Source organism: Opisthocomus hoazin, chromosome 16 (genome assembly GCF_030867145.1).
Source record: "Opisthocomus hoazin isolate bOpiHoa1 chromosome 16, bOpiHoa1.hap1, whole genome shotgun sequence".
NCBI lineage: Eukaryota > Metazoa > Chordata > Aves > Opisthocomiformes > Opisthocomidae > Opisthocomus > Opisthocomus hoazin.
In genome coordinates this window covers 14331071-14345505 of record NC_134429.1, presented here as the reverse complement: position 1 = coordinate 14345505, position 14435 = coordinate 14331071, and the positions used below count along the sequence as shown (strand labels likewise).

Below are 14435 nucleotides of genomic sequence, written 5' to 3'. Positions count from 1 at the left end.
CCTCGGGTTCAGCTGGAACTTCCTCTGGTTCCATTTGTGCCCCTGCCCCTTGTCCTGTTGCTGGACACCACTGGAAAGCGTCTGGCCCCACTTATACAACAACATCACCCACATGGAACCAGAAGACCATGTGCTCCAATTTGACTTCAGCTGGCCTTGTCCTTACTTAGGGGGCCATTTCCTGAGTACTTACATATGTTTGGGATCAGTTACGCTACACAGATTCACTACTACACCTGGTAACAGCTTATCTCCATTACCTGCCCAGTGTTTCGGTGTGGTGTGGCTGGGTCATACCTTCGGTGGGACGCCCGGTGGAATGGGAGTGCCACCATCGCAGACTCTGCATTACACATTTAGGCGGTGCTAGAACCTATGGAAACGTATGGCTACGAGGTCAGGACCTTCACCTTCGCCAGGCAGACTTTGCCCGGCTGACTTAGGTGGACTCCATAGGTTTCTAAGCCTGACCATTAGGTCCACACGAACAGAACGCCAACATAGGCACGCTGCCACACCTCGCTGCTTTACACGCTCCCCAAACAACACGATCGACCCCAGTTACTACTGGCACGCCGGGGGCTGCTCGGGAGGGATCGTTTCTCCCACGCAGGTTACCACGCTAGGCCGGGACGCCACGTTACCGGCACGCACCGTTAACCTCCCTTCCCGGTTGCTGTTACGTTCCCACCAGTTGCCGACTCTTTCCCGAGGAAGAGGTTACAGCCCCCGGACGGATCACTCTCTCCAAACCCCTTTGGCTAACCCAAAGAACCCCCACGCACCCTGGGGGGTTGTCCCTAGCCTGCGACAGCAGCGTTTGGGGATGCAGGGACCCTGCGTCACAGGCCGTGTCCGCGGATGGTGAGGTGACGGTCGCTGCCTGTGCTTGGGCACGCCTAGATGGGGCCGCCTCGCGGCATCGACCTGCACACAGGATCGTGTTTTGGAGTTACTCCAGCATGGGTTCCTGCCTGCCGGCCAGGTCTCTCTGGGGTCTGGGGAGGGACGTGCCGGCCCCTGTAGCCTTGGGACACCAAGCCAGCTGAACCTCCGGTACCGAACCTGAGGGGTTTTCACCGTGTCTGCTCCGGGGAGCGGCCTTGTCGGGTCTGGCAGAGTTCGCAGTGACTTGCACAACCTAAAAACTCCTCTGGCCACGACAGATGCCGAGGAGGAACCCCTTTCACTAGCTTATAGCTCTTCATTGCGCTTCGTGGATTGTTTTCCACTAACCTGCTAGACTGCGAGAACAGCTTCACAGCACCCTCGCGTTCCAGCTCGCCCTCAGACAGTCTACGGCAAGAGAAACAGCACACTGAGAGTAGCCAACCCCTTCGACGAGAAACACCTGCAGGACGTTTAACACCGTGGGTCTGCACATTTCCAATCCTATTGTGCCCTTTGACTGAGAAACCTGACCACGGGAACCTTGGCGCCGCTAGGTAAAAGGTCACGGATCGAAGCGAGCTGCCTTTCCGCGCACAGTCCTCTGACTGACTCCTTGACTGCTCACTGCGCGGTGCACAGTCAGAGTCACTGCTGAGTTTTCATAGTCAAACCGCTTCTCACCGTGAGGAGGACTTTCCCTAGGATTACTGGGACCTCTGCCACCCGTTCGACCAGGGGCAGACTGCCTTCCTCCCCGTCTCCATCCCTCTACTGCAAAGGCAACTCTGCCCAGACCTTCCCTCGCTGAGGGCCCTTTACCCTGCCAACAAGATTTCTTCCTGGGGTAAGGCACAATTTCAGCCTCCGAGAATCGCGCTTTCCCTGCCTCCGCAGCAACCTCGGGTACGTCTTTGACCTCTGCCTTTAGTACCACCCCCCCCTCCCTCCCCAGGTACTGGAGGGCCTCTGCAAGCTCTCCACGGAGCCTTCTCTTCTCCGGGCAGCGCAGCCCCAGATCCTCCTAGTCAAGGGCAGTGTCTGGACCGTTGCTTTGGTCAAGACAGACCACACCAGACCCGGGGATCTGCTGCCACGTCGTGTCGTCTACGCATTACTGCACTCCAGACAACACTGCTGCTACTTTGACCCGCGACCCTTAGGCTTTCCACCGCAGCAGAAACACACTACAGCATGACGCTTGGTTTTCCATTCCAGTCTTCAGATGTCTTCTAACCTGTTCACAACTTCAATGTTGGTTGCCATTTAGGTTTCCTCGTACAGAGGCCGACCTTTCAGTTCCAGCAGCGGACCTTTATACCCGCACACCCCTTTTTGCCACCACTTCCACCTTACCAAAGGTTACTTTCAAGGACACACCGGTGCCGCGGTACCTTTGGGTGCAATGACCTGTACGTTTAGGGTTGCTTTACACAAAAAGCTGTGTGACACCGTTCCCGTGACATCAGGGGCCCACTGCACGGGATAGACCGCTCCTTGGACACCTTTTGAAAGGAGCTCTTTACACCAGTTTCTCGTCTACGCTACAGTGGAAGGGTCCCAAAGTGTCTCGAGTGGTTTACGCAGTTTCCCAAGGACTCATAAACCTACCACAAAACCCTCCAAACCCAAAAAGTGGCACCACTAGACCAGCGTTGCTCCACGTGTACAGACCACTGCTGCTCTAATAAGCTTTGAAAGTCCTAGATGGGGTTTCTTCCTTTGGCCACTGCATTTCTAGCCACAGAGAAGGACATGTCTTCCCCTGCGTAGAACCTCCTGTAATCTTCCAGAGTTCATCTTAAATACCCTCACAGACTCATTTCTGACACCTGGCTACTCTGTACGCTCCATTACTCTAAAATACTACTTTTCGTAAACAACAGCTCTAAATGCAGAGCTGTTACGCTCCCATTTTGTCAGCCTCCCAGGAAAACTCTGTAGCGGAGGAGGTTTTTGAGTACCAGACGGTGAGGTTGACTTCTCACAGTTCCCCCACAGAAAGCACGGCGTGCGCTCCTCTGACTAGAGCCACGGCAGGGTTCCCGGTTACCTTCCTGACCGCTCCCCCAGAGCGCCTTTTGTACAGTCAAAATTTGACCAGTGCCACGAGCTTCTTTGACTGCCTAGGGCCACCGCTTCCACCTTCCCCACGTTTGCTTGACGACTCCTTTCCATTGACGCACCTGGACTTTTCCCTTCAGTCTTTGGACCCACAACTTCCTTCCCTCATGAAAGGGACACTGTTCGCTGTCTCTCCCGGCACACCGGCTCCCTGACACTCCTTCACCTGGGCACAGGGAACTCATTTCTCGGGCAAACTCCAGAGAGTCCTTCCCGGGAAACAGGGACTTGTTATTGTCCCCAGCTCCTGGGCCACACCAGGACCCGGCCCTTACAGCTCTGCCCCATGTCCCGCTGCCGCCCGTGAACTACAGACAGCCTCGCGCCGCCCTTCCCGGCTCCGCGGCAGCAGGACCCAGGGGGGCTGTGCGTTCCGACTCCTTCAGCCTCTACCTTCTCCTGCAAAGGATAGCCTGGAACCTCCACCGCTTATGCTATGAGAGAAACTGTACTAGACACAACCAAACCCACAACTGGTCCACCTCCAGCATGGGCTCTTCCTAGCATGGCGGTGTCAGTAACGTGGAGGCATTATGGTCTGCTCCAGGGCATCACTCATCTCACCGCTGGGCCATGCATGGATGAGAGTCCTGGGCTTGCACTCAACGCTTTTGACACCTCCACCCTGTGGATGTTCCCCACCTTCTAGGCATTGCTTGCTCACATAAGGTCTCCAGATACATGGAGAGACCTGTAAGGTCATCCTACCCTCCAAACCCATACCTTCACAGCACACGCGCGTGTAACCAACAGTTCCCTTCTGCGCGCATCCAGGTTCTGGGTACGTTCACGGAACACTGCAACCTGTCTACAGCTGGACGGCTCCCGCCTCCCAGCTGGGACCTCGGGAGAAGGGTCCTCCCACCAACAGACCTGCTCGCTGTTGTCGGACAAGCCCAGGAGGCCAGCAGAGACTCTGCCGTCCCCAGCTTTCAGCTTGCAGCCCTAGCGCCCACTGGAGGAACATTTCAGGGCTCTGGACATCTCTTCACAGCATGCGTGACAGCCACGTGGTGGAACCTAAGGACCCTAAAGACCTGTCCGTGCTCACACATTGTGCCGACCCTTGTGTGCTCCCCCATCATCTATGCAGAGGGACGGACACCTCTACCCATCTCTTTAGGCAGGGTTCACCTTCTGCCCACAAACTTCTCCTGGCTCTGCTTTCACTGTCCATGTGGTCACTTGGGGGTCAAGAGGGGTCACGCCGAGGGGACAAGAAAAGACACTGAGACCGTGTTGCTGGGCGATGCCAGTCTGCTTTATTCACCCCCACTGCGCACCCTGGCACAGCTCCCACCCGATCCCCCCGTGCAGGTCGCTTCCCTCGCCCCGCCGCGGTACAGCCCCGGCACACGGCGCTCGCTCCTCTGGTTTGCTGGATGCCCGTAGAGCCAACGTGGGTGTTCACGCAACGCAACGTGGTCCGTGTCACCTGGGACGTCCCGCGGAGACTCGCTTCTATCTCCCACTGACCCGGTGGCCGCCCACGGCTGCCTGGTGGACATACAGACATGATATGACAACACATCGTGATGGGACCGCCACCGACTGCGCCCAGCACCTCCCGCACAGTCCCGCTCCCGCTCCCCAGCCCCGACAGCCGCCCCCACGCTAAGCCGCCATGGAGGGAGCGTGACGCCCCGCATCGCTCGCATGCCCCTACCTCGCCTTCCGCTCCCCGGCTCCGGCAGCGCGGGACCCACTGCCCCGCTGCCACCGGTCCCACGTGAGCCCCCCGACTGCCTGGCTCCTGTCCCACTTCATGCACAGGACATCCCTCCCCATGATCAGGCCTTGGACACCCCGCGGGGAGATGCACACAGCTACCTTGCCGTCACAGTCGGCAGCACTTCTCCAGACCCTCCCAGTACCTCCCACCCCAGGCCCCTCTTTGCCCACAGCAGGCACTGCCTGGTCCCCAGAGCAACCCTCATCCCTGCCCAGCTGAGTGGCTCGCACGGCCCCGGGGCTCGCCCCTGCACACCCAATGCCCAACGCGAGTGTCCCCTGGTCTGGTGGTGGGTTCCTCACCGATTCCCAGATGCTGTCCCTCCCTGGTCTGGTGTCGGGGTCACTCACCGGGCCGGTGGCAGCGTCGCTCGTACGCCGGGCACCCTCCGTCGTCCTCCACCACGCTCGAGGCACTGCTGTCCATCTCTGCTCGCCGCCGTCCTCCTCCCACCGCGCTGCTCCACGCACCGCTCCAGCAGCCACAGGACGACGGCTCGGCACTCACCCGCACCTCCCGGGCAGCCTCTTTGCTCCCATCCCAGTGACACAGCTGCCTCTGTTCCTGGCAAAGTCCACCTCTCCCCCGTGGCAGCCCCGGCTCCTCCCGAGGACCCCGCAGCCTGGCCACACGCACCGCCCCACCTGCCCCCCACCACCCACCTTGTTCCTCCAGCCATCGTGGAAGGAGACCCACGGTAAGATGCTCAGCTTCTCGCCCACGCCGCAGGTCCTGCCGCTGGAGCTGGCAAGGCCATGCAGCTCCCCAGGGCTCCGGCTCCGACCGGGCTCCCTGGAGCCCCTCCCCGGGACTGGTCAGCCCCCCGCATTTCCCCCAGACCAACCCAGTTCCATCTGGACCCCCCATGACACATCAGCTGTCCTCCAACAGTCCACTGCCAGCAGGGTCCCCAGGGACACCCCAGGGCTAGCCTGGTCCCCTACAGCACCATAGGACCTACCAAGTCCCCCAGACAACCCCAAGGGCCACCTGGGCTCCTCAGAGCCCCCCAGGAGCACCCGGCCACACCCCAGCCCCTCTCCCCACAAAACGCCAGCCCAGCCTCGAGCCCCTCAGTGCCACGACTCCCACTCCCCACAACTGGGGACAGCTGGTAGGATGGCTGCCCACCTCCACCTCCCCGGGACCCCGGCCAGCCCCGCTCCACCACGCGGGGACCCTCCTGAGCTCACGGGCCGAACTGTGGCATCGCCTGCAACGGCGGTGGGCATCCCTGCCCTGCTCCTTCACGTCCCCCCCCACCCTGACAAACAACCAGCGGGACACACAGAGCCAGCACAGCACTTCTGCCTTTATCACGCTTGAGACTTGTGGCACCGCGCGCCGCGTCCTCAGTTCGCGCTTATTTTCTGCCAACGACAACACACGGGGGGGCTCGCGGTGAGACTCGCGGTGGGATGGGGACAGGGACAGCGCGGCCGGCCCCCCCGTGGCGGGCCAGAAAGGGGCACCTACCTCGTTGATCCAGTCGATGTAGGCAGACACCCGGGTGAAGACGGTCGGCTTCCTGGCCGTGTTGCAGCCCAGCCCGGAGCCGAAGCTGACGATGCCGTTCACCTCCCAGAGCCCGTTACGCTGGCAGTTCAGGGGGCCGCCCGAATCCCCCTACGCGGACACATGGATGCTCCATCCCCTCCCCTCCCGCGCTTGCCATGGCGGCCACAGCCCCGCACCGCTCCGGCACCCCCGCCGACCCAACCGTCCCGGCACTCACGTTGCAGCCGGAGACGACGCCGTCCCCGCCGGCGCAGACCATGGTGGTGCGCACGGTGCTGCCCCACCAGCTGCTCTTCGAGCAGGTGTCGTAGTCCACCACGGGCAGCAGCGCTTGCTGCAGGACGTCAGCCAAGGGCCCGTTCGCTGCAACGACAGCCGCACCTCGTACCCTGCCCATGCACGCCCCCCGCGCCCCACCCCGGGACCCCCACCCCGCTTACTCCGGATTCTTCCCCAGCCGGTGATGTAGCAGGGGTAGTCGTTCTCCAGAATCAGGTCGGAGGGCGGCAGGCAGGCGGCCTGGATGGTGTCGCTCTCCTCCACCGCCGTTGCCAGCTTGACCAGGGCGATGTCGTTGCTGCGGGGAGAGCTGAGCTGTGGGGACGGGTTACGCCGAGCCACGGGGATGGGGGACCCTGAGCCTTGGGGATGGGGGACGCTGAGCCGTGGGGATGGGGAATGCCGAGCCACAGGGACGGGGGACCCCGAGCCGTGGGGATGGGGGACCCCGAGCCTTGGGGATGGGGGAGCCTGAGCCATGGGGATGGGGGACACCAAGCCATGGGGACATGGGACCCCGAGCCGTGGGGAGCGGGGACCCTGAGCCTTGGGGACGGGGGACGCCGAGCCATGGGGATGGGGGACCCCGAGCCACGGAGTTGGGGGACTCCTGAGCCATGGGGACGGGGGACCCCCAAGCGTGCTGTCCCCGCTGCCCAGCCCCAACGTGTCCCGCCCCCTTACATGATCAGCAGGGAGTTCCACTTCTCGTGCACAATGGTCTTCGCCACGCTCACAGCCACCGAGCCCGCCTCGTTGTCCTCCGACAGGTCCTGCTTGCCCAGCACCACGCGGTACGTCAGGCTAGAGCTGCCAGCGGGAACAGAGCGGCAGGTCAGTCTCCACCAGCGTCGTGTCTCCCCCCATGCCGACCCCCCCGGCACCCCTGCACCCACCTGATGCAGTGGGCGGCCGTCAGCACCCATTGGGGGGCAATGAGGGTCCCGCCGCAGGTGTGGTGCCAAGCATTGCTGCTGATGTACTGCAGCGAGATCTGCAACGGCACAGGCACGGCGTCAGAGCGGGAATGTCCCCTGCCCCGTCCCTACCCCGTCCCAGTGCCCCCCTTACCTGCCATGGCCAGCTGTGGGCCCGGGCATCTTCACCGCCCACCACCCGGGCGCCCAGCACCGGTGCCACGGCCGGCTGACCGCATCCGTAGGCTGCGGGACACACGGCAGAGGCACCTCAGCGACCGCCCGCGCCCCTCGGCCGGGGCCACGGCGGGTGCTGGGCTCCCGTCCTCCCTGCCCCGTCCCCTCCGCGCCGCCTGTACCCACCGTAGCCCAGCAGCACAGCGAGACACAGAGCTCCCAGCATGGTTGCGCCGTACTCAGGTGCTGCTCTGCGGTCGCGCACCCCTCTTATAGCACCCACCAGCGCCCGGGACCTTGGTGGCACCCCTCCTGCCACCGACACGTGGCGACTGTCCCACGGCTGGGGGAGCCGGACCCCACTCCTCGACCTTGCCCGTCCCGCCTGGGAACGGCCACATCTGCCCAGGGCACGTGGGCACTGCAGCACGGCATGGACACATGCCACGGCAGGGAGACGTGGCCCCAAGCCAGGGACAGGCAGCATCGCTCTCGGGGCAGTGCCCCGGCCGTCTTCCGCTCCGCAGGGTGCCCAGCGGCCCCACAGCACCCCAACCTCGGGCACTGGCTGCCCCGGACATGGCCGCGGACCCCTGCCCTCACACCAAGGCAACAGAACCCCAGCATGGTGGGGGTTGGCAGGGCCCGCTGTGGGTCACCCAGCCCAACCCCCTGCCCAAGCAGGGTCACCCAGAGCAGGCTGCACAGCACCGCGGCCAGGCGGGGCTGGAATATCTCCAGAGAAGGAGACTCCACAGCCTCCCTGGGCAGCCTGGGCCAGGGCTCCGTCACCCTCAGAGGGAAGAAGTTCTTCCTCGGGTTCAGCTGGAGCTTCCTCTGCTCCAGTTTGTGCCCGTTGCCCCTTGTCCTGTCACTGGGCACCACTGGAAAGAGTCTGGCCCCGTCCTCCTGACCCCCACCCTGCAGATATTTGTAAGTATATATTAGGTCCTCTCGCAGCCTTCTCTTCTCCAGGCTGAACAAGCCCAGCTCCCTCAGCCTTTCCTCGCAGGAGAGATGCTCCAGTCCCCTCCTCATCCTCGTAGCCCTGCGCTGGACTCTCTCCAGTAGCTCCTCATCTTTCTTGAACTGCGGAGCCCAGCACTGGACACAGCACTGCAGATGGGGCCTCACCAGGGCAGAGCAGAGGGGCAGGAGAACCTCCCTCGCCCTGCTGGCCACACTCCTCTTGATGCACCCCAGGATCCCACTGGCCTTCTGGGCAACCAGGGCACGCTGCTGGCTCATGGGCAACGTGTCGTCCACCAGCACTCCCAGTCCCTCTCCACAGAGCTGCTCTCCAGTAGGTCCACCCCAGCCTGTACTGGTGCATGGGGTTGTTCCTCCCCAGGTGCACAACCCTGCATTTGCCCTTGTTGAACCTCATCAGGTTCCTCTCTGCCCAACTTTCCAGCCTGTCCAGGTCACGCTGAATGGCAGCACAGCCTGCCGGTGTATCCACCACACCTCCCAGTTTGGTGTCATCAGCAAACTTGCTGAGGGTACATTCTAACTCTTCATCCAGGTTGCTGATGAAGTTAAAAAAGACTGGGCCCAGTACTGGCCCCTGAGGGACACCGCTAGTGACCGGCCTCCAACCACACTCAGCGCCGCTGATGACGACCCTCTGAGCTCTGCCCTTCAGCCAGTTCCCAATCCACCTCACCGACCACTCCTCCAGCCCACACTGCCTGAGCTTCCCTAGGAGGATGTAATGGGAGACTCTGTCGAAAAACCTTGCTGAAATCGAGGTAGACACCATCCACGTGCAACACGTGCTCCATGGGGCCAAGGCCGGCTGGAACCTGGCAGTCACCCAAGCGTGCGGGGCGGGGGGGCAGCCCCCTGGGCACGGGCAGGCTGCAGACCTTCGATAACGCCACCGCCACACACCTGCATCCGGCCCCTGCTCCTTCCCACGCCGAGGTCCCGGCACCGCCACAGCTCATCCCTGTCCCCTGCCGCCCACCCAGGGAAAGCGGCTCGGGCAGCGGTGACCAGCTGCCCACGGCCGGACCCTGCTCCCCGGCACGCTCCTTCCCGCGCCGCGGCCGCCCGCGCAGGCACCCAACGCGCTTACGAAATATAATCTTTATTTGGGATTAAAATAAAAAAACAATACACACACCCCCCCGGGGACCGGGCCACGCTGTGGGACGGACGCGTCTCTCAACAGCACCCACCGACACGGCAGCCTCCATCGACCGACGGGAACCGCGCGTGGCCACACCGCTCGCCCCCCGGGGCAGAACACAAGACACAGTCACATCACACGTGGCTGGGCAAGCCGGCCGCGGCCTCGCCGTACGCCTTTCACCGACGAAGGAGAGACCCAGGCAGGCAGGCGCTGCACCACTCGGCCCCTCGGGTGCTGCATGCTGGCTCCCACCCCGACCGCGGGCGCACACCCGTCCCGACACACGGGGCCCCTTCGCCCATCGCCGGCACCGCGGCACGGGTCTCGCCACGCTCACCCGCAGCACGCCCAGCGTTTGGCACCGTGGCACGCGGCGTTGGGGACCGGGGGCCGTGACCAACAGCCGCTCGGCGGGGGGGCTCGCTGGGGACACGGGGGGCACAAACAACACCTACAGACACCACAGCAAGGGGAGGGGAGCCGGGGCCGAGCGGGCGCTGCCAGCGAGGCGGGTGCTGCGCCAACCCCAGGCTGGGAGCCTGGCCTTCGGGGAGTCCCGGCCGGCACACGGCTTGGCCATCGCTCCCGGCACGTGCGGCGTTCCCAGCCCGGGCAGCGCAGACCAGTCACTGCTTGAAGGTGGACTGCAGCTCCTTGAATGCCGCCTTCCTCTGCTTCAGCTCCTCCGCCTGCTTCTTCTTCTCCTCCTGCTCCGCCTTGATCTCCTCCTCGAAGCGGCTGGCCTCGTGGATGGCTTGCACCTGCGGACGGTGGCACGTCTGCCTGGGACCCCCGAGACCCCCACTGAGCCCGGCTGCTCCCCACCCCGGCATCTCCACCTCCTGCCCTGAGCCTGGGCCAGCGGCCGGGTGCCAAGCGCCGCGGCAAACCGGCACCGAACCACCGTCGTGCGTCACCGTCCTGCGCCGGGACCTCACCTTGGCCTCAAAGAAGCTCTTGGCGCCTTTCACCCCCTCCGTGGAGACGTCGATCTCGGAGAGCCGGGCCAGGGCGTGCAGCCCGCTGTCCTCCTGCAGCTCGCCCGCCGCCGCCTTGCGGAAAATCAGCAGGAACTGCGAGGGGAGACCGTGGCGTCAGCTCCCCCGAGACCGCCAAGCCACCCCAGCTCCCTCCTCGCCTGCTTACCACCGGCTCGGCCCAGCCCAGAGCTGCGCAGCAGCCGGGGACCAGCGCGGAGGCCCCCTGGCCCCTCACCTCCCGAAAGCTGAGCTTGCTGTCCAGGTCTTCGTCCACCTCCTTGATCATGTTCTTCAGGCCCAGGTGCGTCTGAGGGGCCCCCAGCTTCTCCATCATCAGCTTCAGCTCCATCAGGTCAATGAAGCCGTCTTTCCCCGCATCGTACCTGCGGGAGGAAGGCAGGGTCCTCTCGAATCGCCATGCGGCACGGTCCCCCCGCAGCCCCCGCACCGGCTGCCCCAACGCCTGCTGCCCACGCTGGCTGGGGACCAAGGAGGGAACGGCAAAGAGCCAGGCACCAACGACATCGGGCGGCTCGCCAGACCGCAGGAAGCTGCCAGTGAACCGCTAACAGCCCCCAGAGCATCGTCCGGCACCGCTTCTGCTTCCGTGCGGCACTTGGCAGCAGAACCCCTCCCTGCGATGCTGCCAAACCTGCCGCCAGCTCCCTCGGCCCGGAGCCCGAGCGCACGCTCCCCTCGGCTGCTGCCCGGGAGAACGGCCCGCGGTGCTCAGCCCGCCGGGCGCTGCTCCCCGCATCGCCCCGTGCCCACGAGCCACCTTCCTCTTGGCGCAGGCGGCAGCTTGCCCGGCTCCCCGGGGTTTGGCACCGTGCGGGTGCTCCCGGCACCCCCACCCATTTGCCTGCGGCGACCACGAGCCCCCCAGCGCTGCCACCTCCTCCTCCTCCCTACGACACCTCCAGGCGCCCGCTCCCGCCGGCCCAGAGCCCCTCCGGCCATGGCCAGGCGCTTGGGCTTGGCCCAGGGATGCGGGCGCATCTCAACTTCCCGAGCCTGCTCATGGCTCCCGGCAGGGACAAACCCCTTGGACTCCCGCCTGTGACCACGCCACTGTCCCATCCGGCCTCCTGCCCACCACAGCGGGCACTCGCCGGGGAGCCAGCACCGCTCCATCCTTCACGTGGCTCCACGGCACGGGCGGCTGCTCTCCCTGCGGCCCCCAGCAACGCTCGCTGCCGTCGCCTTGCCCCACCGCCCTTCCTGGGCACGACCGCGGGTGCAAGCGGGAGGCCCTGCGGCACGTCCCGGCGCGGTGCCGAGGGAGCAGAGCGGCTCCCCGGCTGCACCCCTCGTGCCCGGGCAGGGCTCTCTCTTGGTGGCTCCTCTCTTCCGCGCCAGCAGGCGCTGCAGCAGCCGCGCCACGCGCCGGGGCTCACCACGCCGCAGGTCCGTCACTCACTCGTCCCTTCTCCGCTGCGGTCTGCTCTGACCGCGTCGCCAGCATCGCCTTCCGGCTCTCCCACGCTGCCGGGGGCCCCGACACAGGGCTGGCCCCGCACCAGCTCCACTCTGCCCGCCGCCGTCGCCATCAGCCCGGGAGTCGGGCCGGGGGAGCAGACCCCACGCCCCCTCTGCCGGGACCGCGTTTGGTAGCCCGACCACGCCGCCTCGGCCCCTGCCAGCCATCCCGCCACTGCAGGGCGCTTCCTCGCTCCCCTCCTCTCGGATTTTCCGGGATGCGGGCATCCCTCTGCCTCTCCCGGGGAAGCTCCCACAGGGCAGCATCTCCCCCGGACAGGGCCACAACCCTTCCAGCCTTGCTTGACCCCCCAACAGCCAGATCGTCGCGTCACGAGGACGGCGGCGAGGGCAGCGCGGCGGGGCTTGGCTCGCCGCCATCCTTTCCTCGGCGAGACCCCCCAGGTCCCAAAGCGGCGAGGGGAGCCTCGCCGCAGCCCCCGCGCTGCTCCTTTCGCTGCGGCGAGATGCTGCGGGTGTCAGGGCAAACACGTCTGCCTGGCGTGCCCGGCTCCCTCGCCTGCGCACCGCCGGCCGGACGCCCACCGCGCGCCGCTCCCACCCCGCATCGCCATCCGCGCCGCGGACCGAGAGCCCGTGGCCGCCCAGCTACCGCTCAACTCTCGGGGACCCCAAACGGGGTCCCCCCTGCCGCGGGCTCCCTTCCGCCGCAGCCCTGCCGACCGCCAGCCACGCCGAGCGCGTCTCGCTGCCGCATCCCCACGACGGGCCCGTCGCCCACTGCGAAGAAGCGGGGAACGGGGGGCTCCTCGCACCGCCCCGACGGCATCTCTGCACCCCGACCAGCCCCACGCCAGCCGTGGACGCGGCCGCAGCCCACCCCAATTCTGTGTGTGTGTCCCCCCACCCCAGCCTGGAAATTTCCAGGGCTCGCTGCTCGCTGCCAGCTTCGCCCCCGGGGCCGGACTCGTGGGGTCCCCCTCGCCCGCGGATGCCGGGGCTGCTCTGCTGGCAGTGATGCGCGGGGACCCCCCAAGCACTGCGGCGGAGGGGACGCGGGGGGGGCCCTGGCGGGATCCGCCAAGCCCCCAGCCTCGGCACCAGGGTCCCTCCTCTCAGGTGGTGGGTGACAGCGGGGCCCTTCTGCCAGGATTTGGGGGGGGGGGGCAGGGGTCTCTCCTGCTAGGAGCTCGGGGGGTCCCTGGCATCCCCCCAGGAAGGTGCTGGAGAGGGGGGATGTCCCCGGCATCCCTCCTGCAAGGGGTGGGGGGTCTCCCAGCCATGCCTCCCGCAAGGGGCGGGGGGAGCCTGATGCTAGGAGCCGGGGGGGCCCTTCTGCAAGGACCGGGGGTCCCAGGGCTCCCTCTGGCATGGAATGAGGGGGGGCTCTGCTGCAAAGAACGCGGGGTCCCTGCTGCGAGCCCGGCCTGGGGGGGGCCGGGGCATCTCTCCTGCCGTCTCCCCCTGAGAGCGGGCAGAACGCCGGGGGTCCCCCCGCCGGGACCCGGTGATGCCACCCGGGGGGTCCCCCTCCCCGTCCCCCCCCGTCGGCACTCACTGTCGGAAGAGTCGCTCCATGTCGCGGAGCTGTCGCCGAGAGAACTCGCGGAACTCCCCGGCGGGGCTGAAGACGCGGCGTCCCCCCCCCCCCGCCCCCGGGCGACCCCTCGCCCCCCGCCCGTCCCCCCGCCGGGCTGCCCGGCCCCGGCTCCGCTCCCCGGCCCCGCCGCCCCGCCGGCTCCTCCGCCGCCATGGTGCCCGGATGGCCGCCACGCCCCCCCCCCCGCCACGCCCCCAGCCCCCCGCCCGGCACCGGGGAGAAGGGGGGGGACGGGTCCCCCACCCGGGACACCCCACCCGGCTCCCGCCGCCCGCCCCTCACGGCCGGGACCCCCATCTCCCGGGGATGCGGGCGCGATCCCGGAGCATCCCGGGGGGGGGAAGGGGCTGCGGCGGTCCCCGCGGACACCTGCGCTCCCCCCCCCAGCTCCATCCATCTCCCACCGCGCCTTGGCCAAGGGGGTTGGGGGGAAAGGACACCCACCCCAGAGCTGCACCCGCCACCCCAGATGGACCCACCGACAGGCAGGCGCACCCCAATCGCTCGACCCAGGCGGGCGTCCGAGCTCAGGCCTCGCACCCCGCTCGGCCCCGGCCGGCGTGCGCGTGGACACCGGCAGCACGGCCACGGGGACACACCGGCCGCGACGTCCCCCGGGCCCTGCGGCTCCGCCGCTCCTCGC

General features: G+C 66.1%; 2 protein-coding genes across 4 annotated transcripts; both read right to left on the bottom strand.

The window, feature by feature from the left end:
* Positions 1–6037: 6037 nt before the first annotated feature.
* CTRC (chymotrypsin C) lies at positions 6038–7876 on the bottom strand. The gene is made up of 8 exons (XM_075437353.1): positions 7822–7876; positions 7613–7704; positions 7438–7535; positions 7226–7351; positions 6703–6839; positions 6480–6625; positions 6221–6370; positions 6038–6114 (listed from the first exon to the last, which is right to left on the bottom strand). Exons 1-8 carry the CDS (start codon positions 7859–7861, stop codon positions 6097–6099), a joined length of 807 nt encoding a protein of 268 aa, XP_075293468.1. The 5' UTR covers positions 7862–7876; the 3' UTR covers positions 6038–6096.
* Positions 7877–9711: 1835 nt separating this feature from the next.
* Positions 9712–13860, bottom strand: EFHD2 (EF-hand domain family member D2). 3 transcript variants are annotated; one of them, XM_075437459.1, is made up of 4 exons: positions 13751–13860; positions 10988–11135; positions 10711–10845; positions 9712–10533 (listed from the first exon to the last, which is right to left on the bottom strand). In XM_075437459.1, exons 1-4 carry the CDS (start codon positions 13768–13770, stop codon positions 10399–10401), a joined length of 438 nt encoding a protein of 145 aa, XP_075293574.1. In that variant the 5' UTR covers positions 13771–13860; the 3' UTR covers positions 9712–10398. The 3 variants fall into 3 exon arrangements, with proteins under 3 accessions (XP_075293574.1, XP_075293572.1, XP_075293573.1); XM_075437457.1 differs by lacking the exon at positions 13751–13860 and adding an exon at positions 12173–12991; XM_075437458.1 differs by lacking the exon at positions 13751–13860 and adding an exon at positions 12150–12294.
* Between the last annotated feature and the right edge of the window lie 575 nt (positions 13861–14435).